Source organism: Henckelia pumila, chromosome 4 (genome assembly GCF_033568475.1).
Source record: "Henckelia pumila isolate YLH828 chromosome 4, ASM3356847v2, whole genome shotgun sequence".
NCBI lineage: Eukaryota > Viridiplantae > Streptophyta > Magnoliopsida > Lamiales > Gesneriaceae > Henckelia > Henckelia pumila.
In genome coordinates, this window is record NC_133123.1 from 33,841,002 (window position 1) to 33,855,381 (window position 14,380).

Genomic DNA, 14,380 nt, shown 5'->3' on the forward strand with positions numbered 1-14,380 from the left:
CAATCCCCTTTCCCTTGATATCTTCTTTCTTTATTTTCTTTCTTGTAGACAATTCCAACTCATGGGTTTTTAGAGTCCCATGGAGTTGATCAAGGTCATAGGAAGCGGTTTCGCCTTTGTTGGATTCTATGATAGTTGTCCTCTTGGCATCTCACTCCTTGGGTAAAGCGCGTAGAGCTCTCCTCCACACTTGCTTGGTTGGATATTGTTCCTCAAGTTGGGCTAGCTCATTGATAATTTGAGTAAGCCTTCGGAACATTATGTCAATATCCTCATTGGCTTCCATCTCAAATGTTTCGTATTTGAGTTGGAGTAGATCGATCTTCGTCTCTTTGACTTGATTAGTCCCTTCATGACATATTTCCAACTTGTCCCATATCTCTTTAGCGGATGAGCACATTGAGATCCGATTGTACTCGTTCATATCTAAGGAACAATGAAGAATATTCATGGCTTTAGCATTTTGAGATATAAGTTTCATATCCTCCTTAGAAAAGTCGTCCATTCCTTTAGGAATTTTGACACCCTCAACCTCTTTAGTAGGTATGTAGGGACCTTTCACAATAACCTTCCGAAGGTCATAGTCTACGGATTGGATATATAGGGACATTCGATTTTTCCAATATCCGTAGTTTATGCCATTGAAAAGAGGAGGACGATTTGTTGATTGCCCTTGAGCATAGTCGCTCGCTAGATTTGCCATAAGAACCTTTTTGAAAATATTTTGTAAAAAGGTGGCTCTGATACCACTTGTTAGAACCTAATGGGGGGGGGATTTAGGTTCTATTGGCAACTTTAGCAATTTAAAGCAATTATGCAAGTACGCAAGCGGAAGACTTAAAGCAATCAAATATAAGTGCAGTAAATAAATGCGTAATGTAAATAAAGCAGTAAAAGGGATAAGAGATGTTTATGGAAGTTCGACGATAAATAGTCTACGTCTCCCCTTCTTGATTAAGATCGATTAACCAAGGATCCATTAGCACTTCAACTCTTGGCCTTGGTAGATTCAAGGATAGCCGTACAACTCAACACGATCACCGCGCCGATACAACTCAAACTCTTGGCCTTAAGGGCTCCAAGGATAGCCTCAACACAACACACTTGGCTTCACACTCAAGTGCTTACAATGATAGCACAACACACTTGGCTTCACACTCAAGTGTTTACAACAATAGCACAACCAACTCACAAACTATTTTTACAAACACTCTCAAATACTTGAATATATCACACACACACTTTGATAGTGAGAAATTGCTTGCAAAGGAGAGAAGAGATGAGTTGGGATGTCTCCAAATGAACTTGGATGGCCTCTATTTATAGTTGGCAAAGATTTGAATCTGATTTGAGTGCTTGGAGCGTGTGTTAAGAAGTCAAGGAGTGACAAAAAGTGTTTGGCGCCGCTGCCTACTTTTTCCCAGCACTGAGCGGATTTTGTGGAAAAATCATATATTCCAATCTAACCGTTGGATTGATCTGAAATTTAAACCAAAGCTTTAAAAATCTGGATCTTCATTCTGAACGATGGAGATTTGATTTGAACGAATAAATCATGCCCAGTATTTTTCGGAAGTCGCTTCATCATGTTTTCGAACTTGTTCTGTGCAACAAATTTGAAAAATTCATATCCCCCAATACATCCGTTGGATTGACCTGAAATTTGGACATAAGCTTTATAACATCATAATCTTGTATCTGATTAGTGGAGATTGGATTTATATTTCTCAAACATTCCCAGTTATTTTCTGAAGTTGAATCTTCATGGTTTCGTTCCTTGCAGAAGTGGGTACTGTGCAGCATATATGAAAAAATTCATATCTCTCTCATTCTAGCCGTTGGATTGCTCTCAAATTTGGACAGTACATCTAACACTTCTTTATCTAGATTATGACTGGTGGAGATCCAATTTGGAGTCATAGAAAATTTCCAGTAATTTTCGGAAGTTGCTGCTCCATACTTTGGCTTCTTCTTGTCTTTTTCTAAATATCTCTTAACAATGTTTCATCCATTCAATGAGCAATACAAGACTTTATAAATACATGTATAGCTTCAAAATAGCTTCCAAGAATTTAATCATCAATAAATCTAATCTGTAAAATCTCACTTTAAATGGTTAGTAACAATTAACCAAGTTTTGTAATCATCAAAACATAATATTATGAGACTTGTTAATGCATTAAAAACATTAATCTCATAACACGAGATTTGTATGCGTTTAAGGCGTAACACATGCTCTTAGAACTAATAACCGGCCGTCGACCTATGAATAAAACCATGGAAGATAGCTTAGTGGATTGGGTTTGTTGTAAATTCTTCTATTTGATATACTTGCTATATGAATGACACAACATCACAATATCAAAATGTGACGTTTGGATAATGAATAATTACAAATATAAAAGTCTCCAGTCATATATTTCGTTTACTCCATCTTCCTTTTGTTACAAAACAGGCTAGACCCCTAATGCCCAAAGCTTTGGATGATGACAATTATGATCCACTAGTCGATCCGCGCCTGGAAGATAACTACTTCCCAAACGAAATAGCTCGTATGGTTTCCTGTGCTGCAACATGTATACGCCATTCTGCCAGAAGACGCCCGAAGATGAGCCAGGTACGAAGATAATAATGCATGCCACAAACACATCTAGCAAACATTCTTGGTAAATGAAAACTTGTCAATTTCCTTGATCTGAAACCTCACGTGTCTCAGATTGTTCGAGCACTGGACGGAGATGCTTCACTAGAGGACCTAAACGAGGGCGTAAAGCCAGGCCAAAGCACGACTTACATGAGCCCCAACAAGAACACAGAGATATATGATACACGTGCCTATAACGCTGAATGATGAAGTTCAAGAAAATGGTGATGTCTAGCCATGAATTCAATAGCAGTGAGTATGGAGCAACGAGTGAGTATGGATTGAACCCATCTTCAACGAGCAGTGACTCGGGAGAGACCGTTAAACAGAGATCTAATAAGCAAAGGTGGTAGAAATTTCATTGAGGATGGCAGAGAACTGAGTGAGAATTGACTCAAAAATCAAATGCAATGTAAAAAGAGTTTAGTTGGTTTGTGTTCTTGGCCATGTTCTGTAACACCCGGAAATTTTAATACGTAAATTCGCATTGCATAATTAGGGAAAATAATTATTTAAGAATTTATATTTGGGTTAAATGACATTTATGTGTTATTATGTGAATTATATGCATGATTTAAATTTATTTTAGCATTTAACCCGTGATTTTAGAATTTTTAAATTTTTCAGAATTTTATTGATTTGATCGCGTAGACAGGACCGTGGACGGATGAGATATCAACTTTTGAGCCAAAAATATTTTATGAGATTTTATGAGCCTTAAAAAAATAATATTTTATGGTATTTTGTCAAGAAAATTTTAGTATTTAATTATATATTTATTTAAGGGTTGATTTTTAGCCAAAATAAGTCATTTTAATGACTTTTATTAATTTTTAAAAATAGGCTATTTATTTATTTCGAGATTTTGGTCTATTTATCAGATTGTTAGGTATTTTAAGAGTTTAAAATTTTAAGTTTATGGTATATTATCTTTCTAAATAAATTATATTAGTTATTATCATAATCTACCCAACATTACACCCAAAATCTCTCCCTACCCTACGCTCAAACCCCATCACCCGCCAACCCCATCTCCTCCACCTCCTCCCTCACGTTTTTCAGCAGATAGCAGCCTCCTTAGCCGAGTTCTTCAAGGATTATTCAAGTTGTTGGCCCGTTCGTCGTCCCAAAGCCCCGTATACGCATAAATCTTCGTTATAATTAACAAGGCATGTTTAATTCCTTTCCTTTACCACCATATAAGCTACTTCTCACGTTTTTCATCAGACTATATGGATTTGACATGATATTTACTGAACTTCTTCTGAAAAATCTCATAGACTCCTTCACGTGCATGAGTTTTCTTGTTTTATTCAAGGTTTGATCACGTTTTTCTCATGTGGCTCGGGTCCAGGCTGTTGGCTGTGGTTAGGATCGTGTCCTAGGTTCTGTAGTATCAAGTGAGGCAGGGGGGTTTGTGCCAAGAAGGGCCGGAACCGAAGCCAAAGAAGTTGGGTGCAGCAGATCGCGCAGATTGCGCAGCGTTGGGAGATTGGCTCGTTCTCGGTCCATAGAGCGTGTTTTAGGTTGATTCCAGTGGGGTTAGAACCCCAAAACCTTGGGGAAGATATTACAGGTGGTGCTCCGGCCGGTGGTTGCCGGAGATGGGCGGCCGAACGACCTGAAGTTTCTGGTCGCGTTCTGCGCGTGAGCAGAAACTAGGGGTAGATTTTTTTGGTCCGTTCTCCTTCTACAGAACTCCGTTTGAGGTAAAATTTGTTGGGTTAGAACCGTCTGGATGTTGGCTAAGTATGGGCAGTGGTTTCACGGCCAAAGGTTGCCGGAGTAGGTGGCACGGTCAGTTTTTCCAAAGTCGCTCAGGGCTGCCGTGAGTTAGGATTAAGGAAAGAAAGGCTAAGGTTGTGTCTAGGCTTTAGGCGGGCCGGGCTTGGTGTTTTGGGTACGGGTCGGGTCCATTGGGTCACGGGACATGTTAGTCGGGTCCGGGTCCGGGTTATATTAGTTGGGCTCGAGTATTTTTTTTTATTTTTTAGTTAATTATTAAGTTGGGCTGTAAAAAAGCCAAGGCTAGTTCAATTAATTAATTGGGCCACATGTGGATTAAGTTATTGGGCTTTAGTAATTATTTAAGTGAGTCTATTAAATTTTATGGGACTTGGGGCCCATGAAAATTATTGGGCCAGTCTTTAAGTTTTTGGGTCATTGGGCCAGACTAAGTAATTAATGGGCTTGGGTTTTGTTATTGGGCCAGGTATGTCATATTGGGCTTGAATAAATTATTTGGGCTTAAATGTAAGTTAATGGGCTTAAGTTGAATTATTGGGCCAGTCTTAAAATTTATGGGTTTAAGTCTAAGGGGCCAGCAGTCTGACCAACCCATAAAAATTAACTAAGTCCGAAATATATATTTAATTCTTTTTTTATGCATGAAGTTTATTTTAAGTATAAGTATATTTATTATTAAAATTAATTAAATATATATTATGGACATATTTTAAGTGCATGCATACATGAAATACTTTATGATGAATTTATGATTAAGAATTGGACATGAAAAATATTTTATGGAAATTGAAGTGATGTGGCAGCACAGAGGTGGTTTACCACCGGCACAGATGTAGTTCTACTACCGGCATAGAAGTGGTTTTATCACTGACACAGAGGTAGTTTACTACCAGCATAGAGGTGGATTTATCCACCGCCACGTACGATGGTTCTTAGACTGATCAGTCGCTCATGATTATGAGCCACACTTATGGATATGACCTACACAGTTTTTATGATTATGACATGCTCAATTTATGTTATGTATGATTAGTTATGATATATGTATGATGATCATAATTATGGCTAGCAAGAATTCATGGTGCATTATTTTACGAGCATGCATGCATATTCATGATGATTATATGTATTAGTATGATTATGTGATGCATTATTTTAACCATTGTTACAAAGGTTTAGACATGTTGAGCCTCTAGGCTCACTATGCTTATATGGTGCAGGTGAGTACGATAATTCATTTGTAGCTCCTACCGGTGGCGAGGATGTATGAGCAAGCATGGCAGTGGCCCCGCGACCGTCGCATGGAAGAGTTATTATTATATTGAGATACTTTATTAGGGTTTTTAAAACATATTTCAAAGTTTTATTTATGTTTATTTTCGTATGCATGAGTTTGAATTTTTGGGTTACAGATTTTTATTAATATTGCGTGTTTCAAGATTTTTATTTATTTAAGTTATCATTAAAAGAATTTATTTGTTAGTATTATTTTTAATGTTTATACATATATGTATGGGCATATATGTATAGTATATTTTTTTTTTTTAAAAAAAATAAAGTTTTTCCGCATTTATTAGTAGTAGATGTTTCATGTTCTATCTTAAAGATGTGCATAGTATGCATAAAAAGTCACATTGGAACTTCATTTTTCACAAGCTAAAGCATTATTTGTGCCATGAAACATTAAATCCAAAGAAGTAAATTATAATATATTTTAATTATTTAATAGTTTCAAATTAATTAATCAGATCACACACTATATTATTCACATCGATATAAAAATTAATTTAAATAAATAAACTACATCCAGTTAAAATATTACATGGACAAAAACAAAAAAAAACCTAATTTTATATTTATTGAAGTACACCATTGGACCTCAATTCTACATCGTGCAGCTTATTTCTTAATCTTAAATTTGAAATGTATTGTTTAGCCCATGGTTTATAATTCACTGCTTTTTATTATTATTATTATTATTATTATTATTATTATTATTATTATCTATTTCTATTAATAAAATAAGAGCATGTTAGAGTAACTAACTTTTGGTATTTTCAAATGAACTTCAAAAAATAACCCTGTCCAATAAATAAATATACTATTTAACAAATTCAATTTATTTTCATACAAATTTTTCATCATTTTATACTTCACGTGTGACATATTTTAATTTCAAAATTTAAAAACTAACTCTCACATATATTACCTACATGACATAATTGATTTCTATTTTTTTTAAAAATACAAATTTTATCATAAATTATTTTTTAATATGATAATTTGATAAAGACACGCATTGCATGTCCAAAGCGCTAGTTATTATTATATTTAAAAAAAGTACACATGCATACAAGCTTCAAAATTTAATCTATGGTGCATTGGACAGACTCCGAAAAGACATTTTAATAATGGTACGTTGAAAACATAAACAAAATAGCATTACGTGTTGGACCATAAAAACTGTTGTTAGATTGCCTAACATGTTAATTTTGTGGCATGAAGCTCTTACCTGACCTAAACCATGGAAAAATATTATATTTCATCTCAATAATATTATATTTCATCTCAAAAATATTATTTTTTATGATAAAAATATTATTTTTCATTTTGTATATAAATCGAGTTGATATGTCTCATAGAGAAATATCAGTGAGATCGTCTCACAACAGATCTTATTGAAAACGACATATATAAACATGGTATAAGCATCACATATTTCAGACCCGGTGATTTTTGAATTGTTTAAAATAAAAGAAATGTTAAAACATAATTTTTAATATTTTTTTTAAATTTGAAAAAAATATTGAGTAACAGAATACTGCCTCAGTTTCAATTATACAAATTATTATTATTATTATTATTATTATTATTATTATTATTATTATTTTGTTTGTCTCAAACATATAAATCTATACCATAGTTTCGTCCAATGTTCTAAAAAACGCGAAACGCGGAGATCAAGTTTCAAGTTTTTCAAGTTTAAACGAGATCACTACGAGTTTAAACGCAAAAAAACGTTTTCATCTGTTATTAAATTTTAATTATATCAATTCAAATAATAAATAAAATGATAAAATTACCATAAATTTAAGTTTAAACGAATAAATTTCAAGGTCTAAATAACATAAAAGTATTAAAATTATATTAATTAATATTTTCCTACATATCTAAAAAATAATATAATAAAAATAAGTTCATTATCAATTAATAATAGATTCTTAAAAGTAAAAGTCATGCTTCAAACTTTTTAACCTTAAGCGATATTAATACGTGGTTAAACATAAAAAAATGTTTCTAATTTAAACTAAATTTTAAATATCTCACACAAATTAACGGAGTAAATAATGCATAAATATAATAAATGTAAGTGTAATGCATTGATTTTTTTGCCAAAGTCTAATTCAATTTATTATATCATTCATTTTATATAAATTGTCATCAAATACAAACTCAATTTAACTGAACTACTTTAAAATATTAGCATTAATATTACTCAATATGTATTGCATACTCATCATTGCTACACTTAACTATCCAAGATTGTACATTTTTTACATTGCTAGCATTACTTATTAATAAATTTGATAATTTCTGTTCTTTTTTCGTCTTATTAATCAATTTTGGTATTTTAAAAAATCGTACTTAAGCGTATTTAATGACACTTAATATGGTCAACATGTGTTTGACCGTTTTTTAAGATTTTTAGCCGAAGCGAGGCGTTTTGGGAAAGTTTCAAGCTTAAACGAGATTTAATCAAGCTTTTTAGAACACTGGTTCCGTCTACTAATATATATTTATTAACTAATTTTATAAAAATGTGTAACCATTTTTTTGAATGATTTAAATAAGAATAGTATATAAATCTGTCTTTTCCAAGTATTTCTCTGAATACCTTTTAAAAAAACAATCCTAGATAACTATATGTTGTCAATTTTTTCTTTTTCTGGAAGGAAAATATTATTTATTTAATGTGTTTTAAAATTTTTAGGCACTGTTTGGTTCGAGGTATGATATAAGTAATATATAGATGAGTAATATAATATAATAAATAAGAAATAAGAAATGATAGTTAAAATAGTATTGGATTTGATTGATAGATTATAGTTTATTTGATTTGATTGATTAAATTTTATATAAAAATGTTAAATGATTATTTTGTCTTTTTAATATTAAATAAAATAAAATTTATATTATTTATAAGAGATAATATAGTAATTTAAATTCAATGATTTGATTGATGTGAGATAAATAATTAATGATTTGATTGATGTAAAATAAATAGTTAATATATACATAAATAATATGATGAGAAGAAGGTGAGATGAGATGTGATGAGTTATACATATATTAGTAATATGATGAACAGAACAGTGCCTTAATGTATGTATAGATATTTAATATTAATATAACTAATTTTATTTATTTATATTATATTATATTATTGGTAAGTGAGTTGTGTTGTGATTATCTTGTCGTGGTGGTGTTCCCCAGAATTGAAATCGCTACTTCGTCAACTCCATTTGGTCTTTGATCGAAAACCCTAACCCTAAGGTATTCGGAGTCCGATGGGGGACTACGGCGATGCAATGATGCGCGACCAGAACGCCGCCGTGCAGGCGAGAACTAAGGCTCAGAACCGCGCCAATGTCATGCAACTCAAAATGGTACTCTGTCGTTTGCTTCGATTCGGGCTCTATGTCGATGCTGGATCATGTTAATTTTTTTGTTGTCGGAGTTTTGATTTTTAATGCATCCTTACGCTAGATTTAATGTTTATCCGGTCAGTAGAAGTTTGATTTATTTTAAATTTAATTCCTTCAAGGTTTGGGTTTACGGACGCAATGTAGGGATTATTGTATTGCTCCCGATTTAAGCTGCTTGGTTGAATTATGTTGAGTTTGATAATTATTTTGTTCGAGAAACGAAACTAAGCTTTCTGCTTTCTCAGGTGGGTGGATTTTTTTATGTTGTAGGAAAGGGACTCACTGAGTCACTATATTGCTTCGTTATTATTCGTGAATTTCACAATAACTAGTTATTGATTTGGACTGTTTCATTGTTTTCGCCAAAGAATGATTCCTTGGTGTTGATTTGTTCTTGTAGATTGGTCAAAGTCACCCTACTGGGTTAACTACAAATCTTTTGAAGTTGTTCGAACCACGCCCTCCTCTGGAATACAAACCACCTCCAGAGAAAAGGAAATGCCTGCCGTATACAGGTATGTGTTCTTCATTGACTTAGCTTTACCCTCACCAGCAATGTTATGGCTCGACTTTTGCTTATCGGGTCTTATTTGATTTCACAGGTATTGCACAACTGGTTAGCAATTTTGCGAACCCTGGTGATCCTGAGTATGCCCCCCCTGTTGCTGAGGGTGAGACTCCGGTAAGATTAATCCGTCTCAAAATCTTCTGTATATGATTGGAACTTTGAAATTATTTTCTGCTATACTTTTTAGCATTTACAACTTTATATTTTGCTGATGTGATTAATTTCCATTTTTATGTATTGCTGTTTTAGTTAAAAGTTCATAATCACAGCACATGAACACACTGCTTAATATTAAAAGAACTGGTTGTGGGCATACAGTGCATATTTATTGTTTCTCTTCTTGTATGAAGGCTCAAAGGAAGGCCAGGATTCACCAAATTCGGCTGGAGGAGGGAGCTAAAAAAGTTGCTGAGGAATTCGAGAAATGTGATTATAGCTTCACTAACTTCTTAAATCTGAGATACCTAATAGCTACAGCTTTCATTTACCTTTTTTTCGCATTTGCTGTCTGTACTCTGTAGTCAACTAGTGCTAGATGAACTCAGATTCAAGTGTTTGTTAATCTTGTTCCTCTGTTTTTCTTCTCAGATGATCCAAATAAAGACCCAAATATTTCTGGCGATCCGTACAAAACATTGTTCGTTGCTAGGATTGTGAGTTCTCCCTTTTCTTAGTTATCATTTTGTTGCTACTGCTGAATATTTCGTCCTGTTCTTATATGATTTTTTTTTTCTTTTTCTAGAACTACGAGACAACCGAGAACAGGATCAAAAGGGAGTTCGAGGCTTATGGGCCAATCAAGAGGGTAGGTATTGTAGGACGCTCCCAAGCGGGGCTCAGGTTATCTTTTGGGTTGGTAAGAGTGTACATTCGCTGTTACATTGTCCTTTTGTTATTCATGTCGAAGAAAACCCTTTTTTCCGCTAAAAGAATTTCCCCTTAACTTTTCCACCAAAACTGGGGAAGAAGGGAAAAGAGGAATTATGGGTACTATAATTTAATCTAGTACAATTGAAACAGTGTGACTGCGTGAATAAAATACAAGAAATTTTGGGAGTGCCTTTTCTGGGCTGATGATCAAATGATTTTAAAATATGAAAATCAGTATTTTTGTAAAGCAAACATTATAATATCCTTGTCATACCAAGAATAGATACCTTAGCGGCTTAGGCATTTAACTATACTTGGTTTGCAATTTGTATGTGATCAGATGTATAGCTTATAGATCATGGAAGTGGTTCTGTTTTGCGTAAAAGAGTAGACCAATTTGATTTGCGATTGTTTTACTTAAACTTTATTAGAACAATTCTCATTTCACCACTTCTATACTCGGTATGCAGTTAGTCAGGTGTCTTGGTCATATGTATTTCGGGGTTCTATATGGGGGTGCATGAAATTTGACTTGTAACCTTACCTCTTATCTGCTAGTTAGAATAATCTGCATTTTATGTCTTCTAGCTCCCATGTTTACTTTTGTAAACAGAAACTGTAGCACCCAGGTATTATTTTGGTTGACGTTGTAGTTAGGCTGCTACTTCCTTTTACCCCTTTTGTTTTTGTTTGTTTTTTTGGTTCTTTGGGCTGAAATCTTTCAGAACTAGGCGGTGGTATAGTTTCTAGTCACTCTTCATTCTTAGAGTTCAGAATGTAAGTTTCAAATTCGGTAAGAGGGTAAAATTTCCTATATTGCTTCTTATCCGCATGAATTTTCCCGAGTAACATTCAAAGTGAGAATTGGAACCTCATAACTACAAAGGTAAAATTTTTAATCTTTAAGAGCTATGATTGCTTGTGCCTTTTGGTCCTTATTTCAAGCAACACGGGGAAGCAACTTTTTCCTGCAATGGGTAAATCGCTTTGGGAGTAATAGCATCTCTCTCTTCATTCTCTTAATTTTAGCACGCACTATATTTCTATTTAGAGGTATTAAAAATGATTCAATGACTAGGAGGATATATCATCTCTGATATATTACTCATGGCCATTTTATTATTTTAAGAAATATCCCTGGTAAGGGGAGGTTAGTGTATATGTCAACTGGTATATTGGCCACCGTTTTATGGCAACTCTAGCAGTGATGGTGATGCATCTGGCTTGGGAGCTCTATGATTGAAAGGTGAGCACGGCTAATTAGGCGTAGTGCCTGTCTGCCGTGCCCTTAGGCATTTTTTTATCGTAGGCGTAGCACAAAATCAAGACATAACTAGAAGACTTGTCTTCTTCGAGTATAATTTCAAAATTTTGTATATATTGTTTACTAGCTGTATCTTTTTGACTTTCAGGTTCGGTTGGTTACAAATAAAGATACAAATAAACCTAGAGGCTATGCTTTTATCGAGTTTATGCATACACGGGATATGAAAGGTTTGTTCACACTACTCATGACCTTACTTCTATTTATTCTTGTAACTTTATGCTTATTAATGGGTGGTTATATGTCATGCAGCTGCATACAAACAAGCCGATGGTAAAAAAATTGATAACAGGAGGGTGCTTGTGGATGTCGAGCGAGGCAGAACTGTTCCAAACTGGCGGCCTCGCAGGCTTGGTGGTGGACTTGGAACAAGTCGGGTTGGTGGCGAAGAAGTTAATCAGAAGTATGCAGGAAGGTAAGTCTTGTGTGAACATGCTTGATAACTGCTCGCATGTCTTCCTTTTTGAATCAAAAACATGTTAGAAAAAAGTTTTCCAGTTGAAAAATCGAGGATGCTGTAGAATTTTGTGTGATGTTTGAAATTTGAAGCATAGTTGGTCTTTTTTGTCCTCATGATGATATTTTTAAACTTACTGATTTCATTGTCACCACCTTATGGTGCTTTTGATCCTCCCTTGCTACATACAGTGAATTTTTTTATTTAAATCTGTTTTATGCTCGCTTAAAATATGATTACAATGTTCATATGCTATTTTCTTTTCTTTGATCAAATGTGTTTTTAGCCACAATTCATGTTTATTTCCAGTAATGATTTGGCTGGTATAATATTTTTTGGTATTGTATTTTTTAAAATTGAAGCATTTTTAGGAAACAAGCTCTCAATATATCTATTCAGATAAAAGAGTCTTGGTTGGCAACTTAGTGCAGCTTTTTTTATTTGCATTCAAATAATTAAGGGAGTGTTGGACTCATTACATAGTGGGTTGGACTCACAAGTAACTCATACCTAGTGCAGCTTTTCTATTTTCTGCATCTTATTGGCCTTTATATAAAAGTGAACCAATTACATTAAAACATTTGAGGTCTTGAGTGTAATGCAAGAATATTTTAGGAGTTTATATATGCCGCTTCAAACACCTACCTTCTTAGTCTTCTTCAGCCCGCTCAAACACCTACCTTCGTAGTCTTCTTCAACCCGCTCTATGTGCAGGACAGCTGATAATTAATTTGTAATCGGTGCTTATTTTTCTGAACTACATTTCAGGGTTTACTTTGCTTCACGTGGTTATCCTGATTTTGACACTTCTACTAACCACAATACCACACCCTTTTACATACATGTTAGTACATCATTATACTTGTTAGAATTTACACAAGGTTAATATTCTTTCACTATTGTAGAGAACAAGGACAGTCTGGTGGAAAATCTGTGTCTGAGGAGCCAAGGGTTCGAGAAGAACGAGATAGGTAAATACTCTGAAAATATTAAATTCTTGTATCTACTTTGTACAAATTATGGCCTATATGCTGCTGAACTTGTTGAAGCTGAATCCAATGATGGATCATGGGGCTGTATATTTTGAGAACCGTCATTGACTCATGCACACCATGGCATGTTAAATTCTGGGACAAGTTATTGGTTGACAATTCATCTATGATTGCCTGCTGGCATCTTATGAAACTAAAATTTAGAACTGATTAATTTTCTGGGGTAGGGAGAAATCTCGTGAAAGGGGAAGGGACAAAGAGAAAGAACGGGAAAGATCTCGTGAGCTATCCCACGAAAGACCAAGGGATCGTGACCGAAGAGAAGATAGGCACCACCGTGATCGTGACAGAAATAGGGAGAAGGACAAGGAGAGAGACCATGGTCGAGAGCGCGAGCGGGATCGGCCTCGTGACCGTGATCGAGGTCGAGATCGAGGTCGTGATCACGATGACCGGGACAGGGAACGTGGCCGAGATCGCAACCGTGACAAGGAAAGAGAGAGAGAAAAAGACTATGAAGCCGAGGACGGTAACGATCGTGGACGTTCCCGTGACCGTGAGTATGACTATGACCGTGCCAATTCTAAGCATGAGCGAGATCGGGGTACTAGAGACAGAGATCATAACAATGCAGATGCAGAAGACGATCGTGGGTGGTCCAATCAGCCAGAACGTGAACATGGGCACTACGACTATTATGAACGCCAAGGTCGCGGTTCATTCGAGGATCCAGATGGCCAGGGTGATTATGACCGCTACAGAGAAACTGATCGTGGTGATGACCGTTATGATCGCATGGACGACGATGGTTACGGTTACGAGCATTCTGCATCTGAGCCTCAAGAAAGGGATTACAGGCGTTGAGATTTTGTGGGTTTCTGTTCGAGTTATTGTGTTGCATGTTTTAAAGCAGACGGGTTCTCTACTTTGGGTGCCGGTTTTTTCTCTCCTGTATTTGGGATTGGGTTCCTTGAAACTCGTTTTCATGACCTCTAATGTGTGACCCTTGTTACTACATTTTCTTATATTGGACATGATAACGATGAAGTTCTCTTTCGACTGTTTTATTACGT

General features: G+C 34.8%; 1 protein-coding gene across 1 annotated transcript; it reads left to right on the top strand.

The window, feature by feature from the left end:
* Positions 1 to 8,860: 8,860 nt before the first annotated feature.
* Positions 8,861 to 14,366, top strand: LOC140863121 (U1 small nuclear ribonucleoprotein 70 kDa-like). The gene is made up of 10 exons (XM_073266293.1): positions 8,861 to 9,057; positions 9,497 to 9,611; positions 9,699 to 9,778; positions 10,015 to 10,090; positions 10,253 to 10,317; positions 10,407 to 10,469; positions 11,947 to 12,028; positions 12,111 to 12,273; positions 13,221 to 13,286; positions 13,535 to 14,366. The coding sequence occupies exons 1-10, from the start codon at positions 8,959 to 8,961 to the stop codon at positions 14,169 to 14,171; spliced, it is 1,446 nt and encodes a 481-aa protein (XP_073122394.1). The 5' UTR covers positions 8,861 to 8,958; the 3' UTR covers positions 14,172 to 14,366.
* The last annotated feature ends 14 nt before the right edge of the window (positions 14,367 to 14,380 follow it).

Bases quoted from the DNA above. Each gene is read 5' to 3' on its own strand.
- LOC140863121 (XM_073266293.1), top strand. From the start codon at position 8,959: ATGGGGGACTACGGCGATGCAATGATGCGCGACCAGAACGCCGCCGTG. The intron at 9,779-10,014 runs GTAAGATTAATC...TCTTGTATGAAG, and splicing joins TTGCTGAGGGTGAGACTCCG to GCTCAAAGGAAGGCCAGGAT. The intron at 12,029-12,110 runs GTTTGTTCACAC...TATGTCATGCAG, and splicing joins GCATACACGGGATATGAAAG to CTGCATACAAACAAGCCGAT.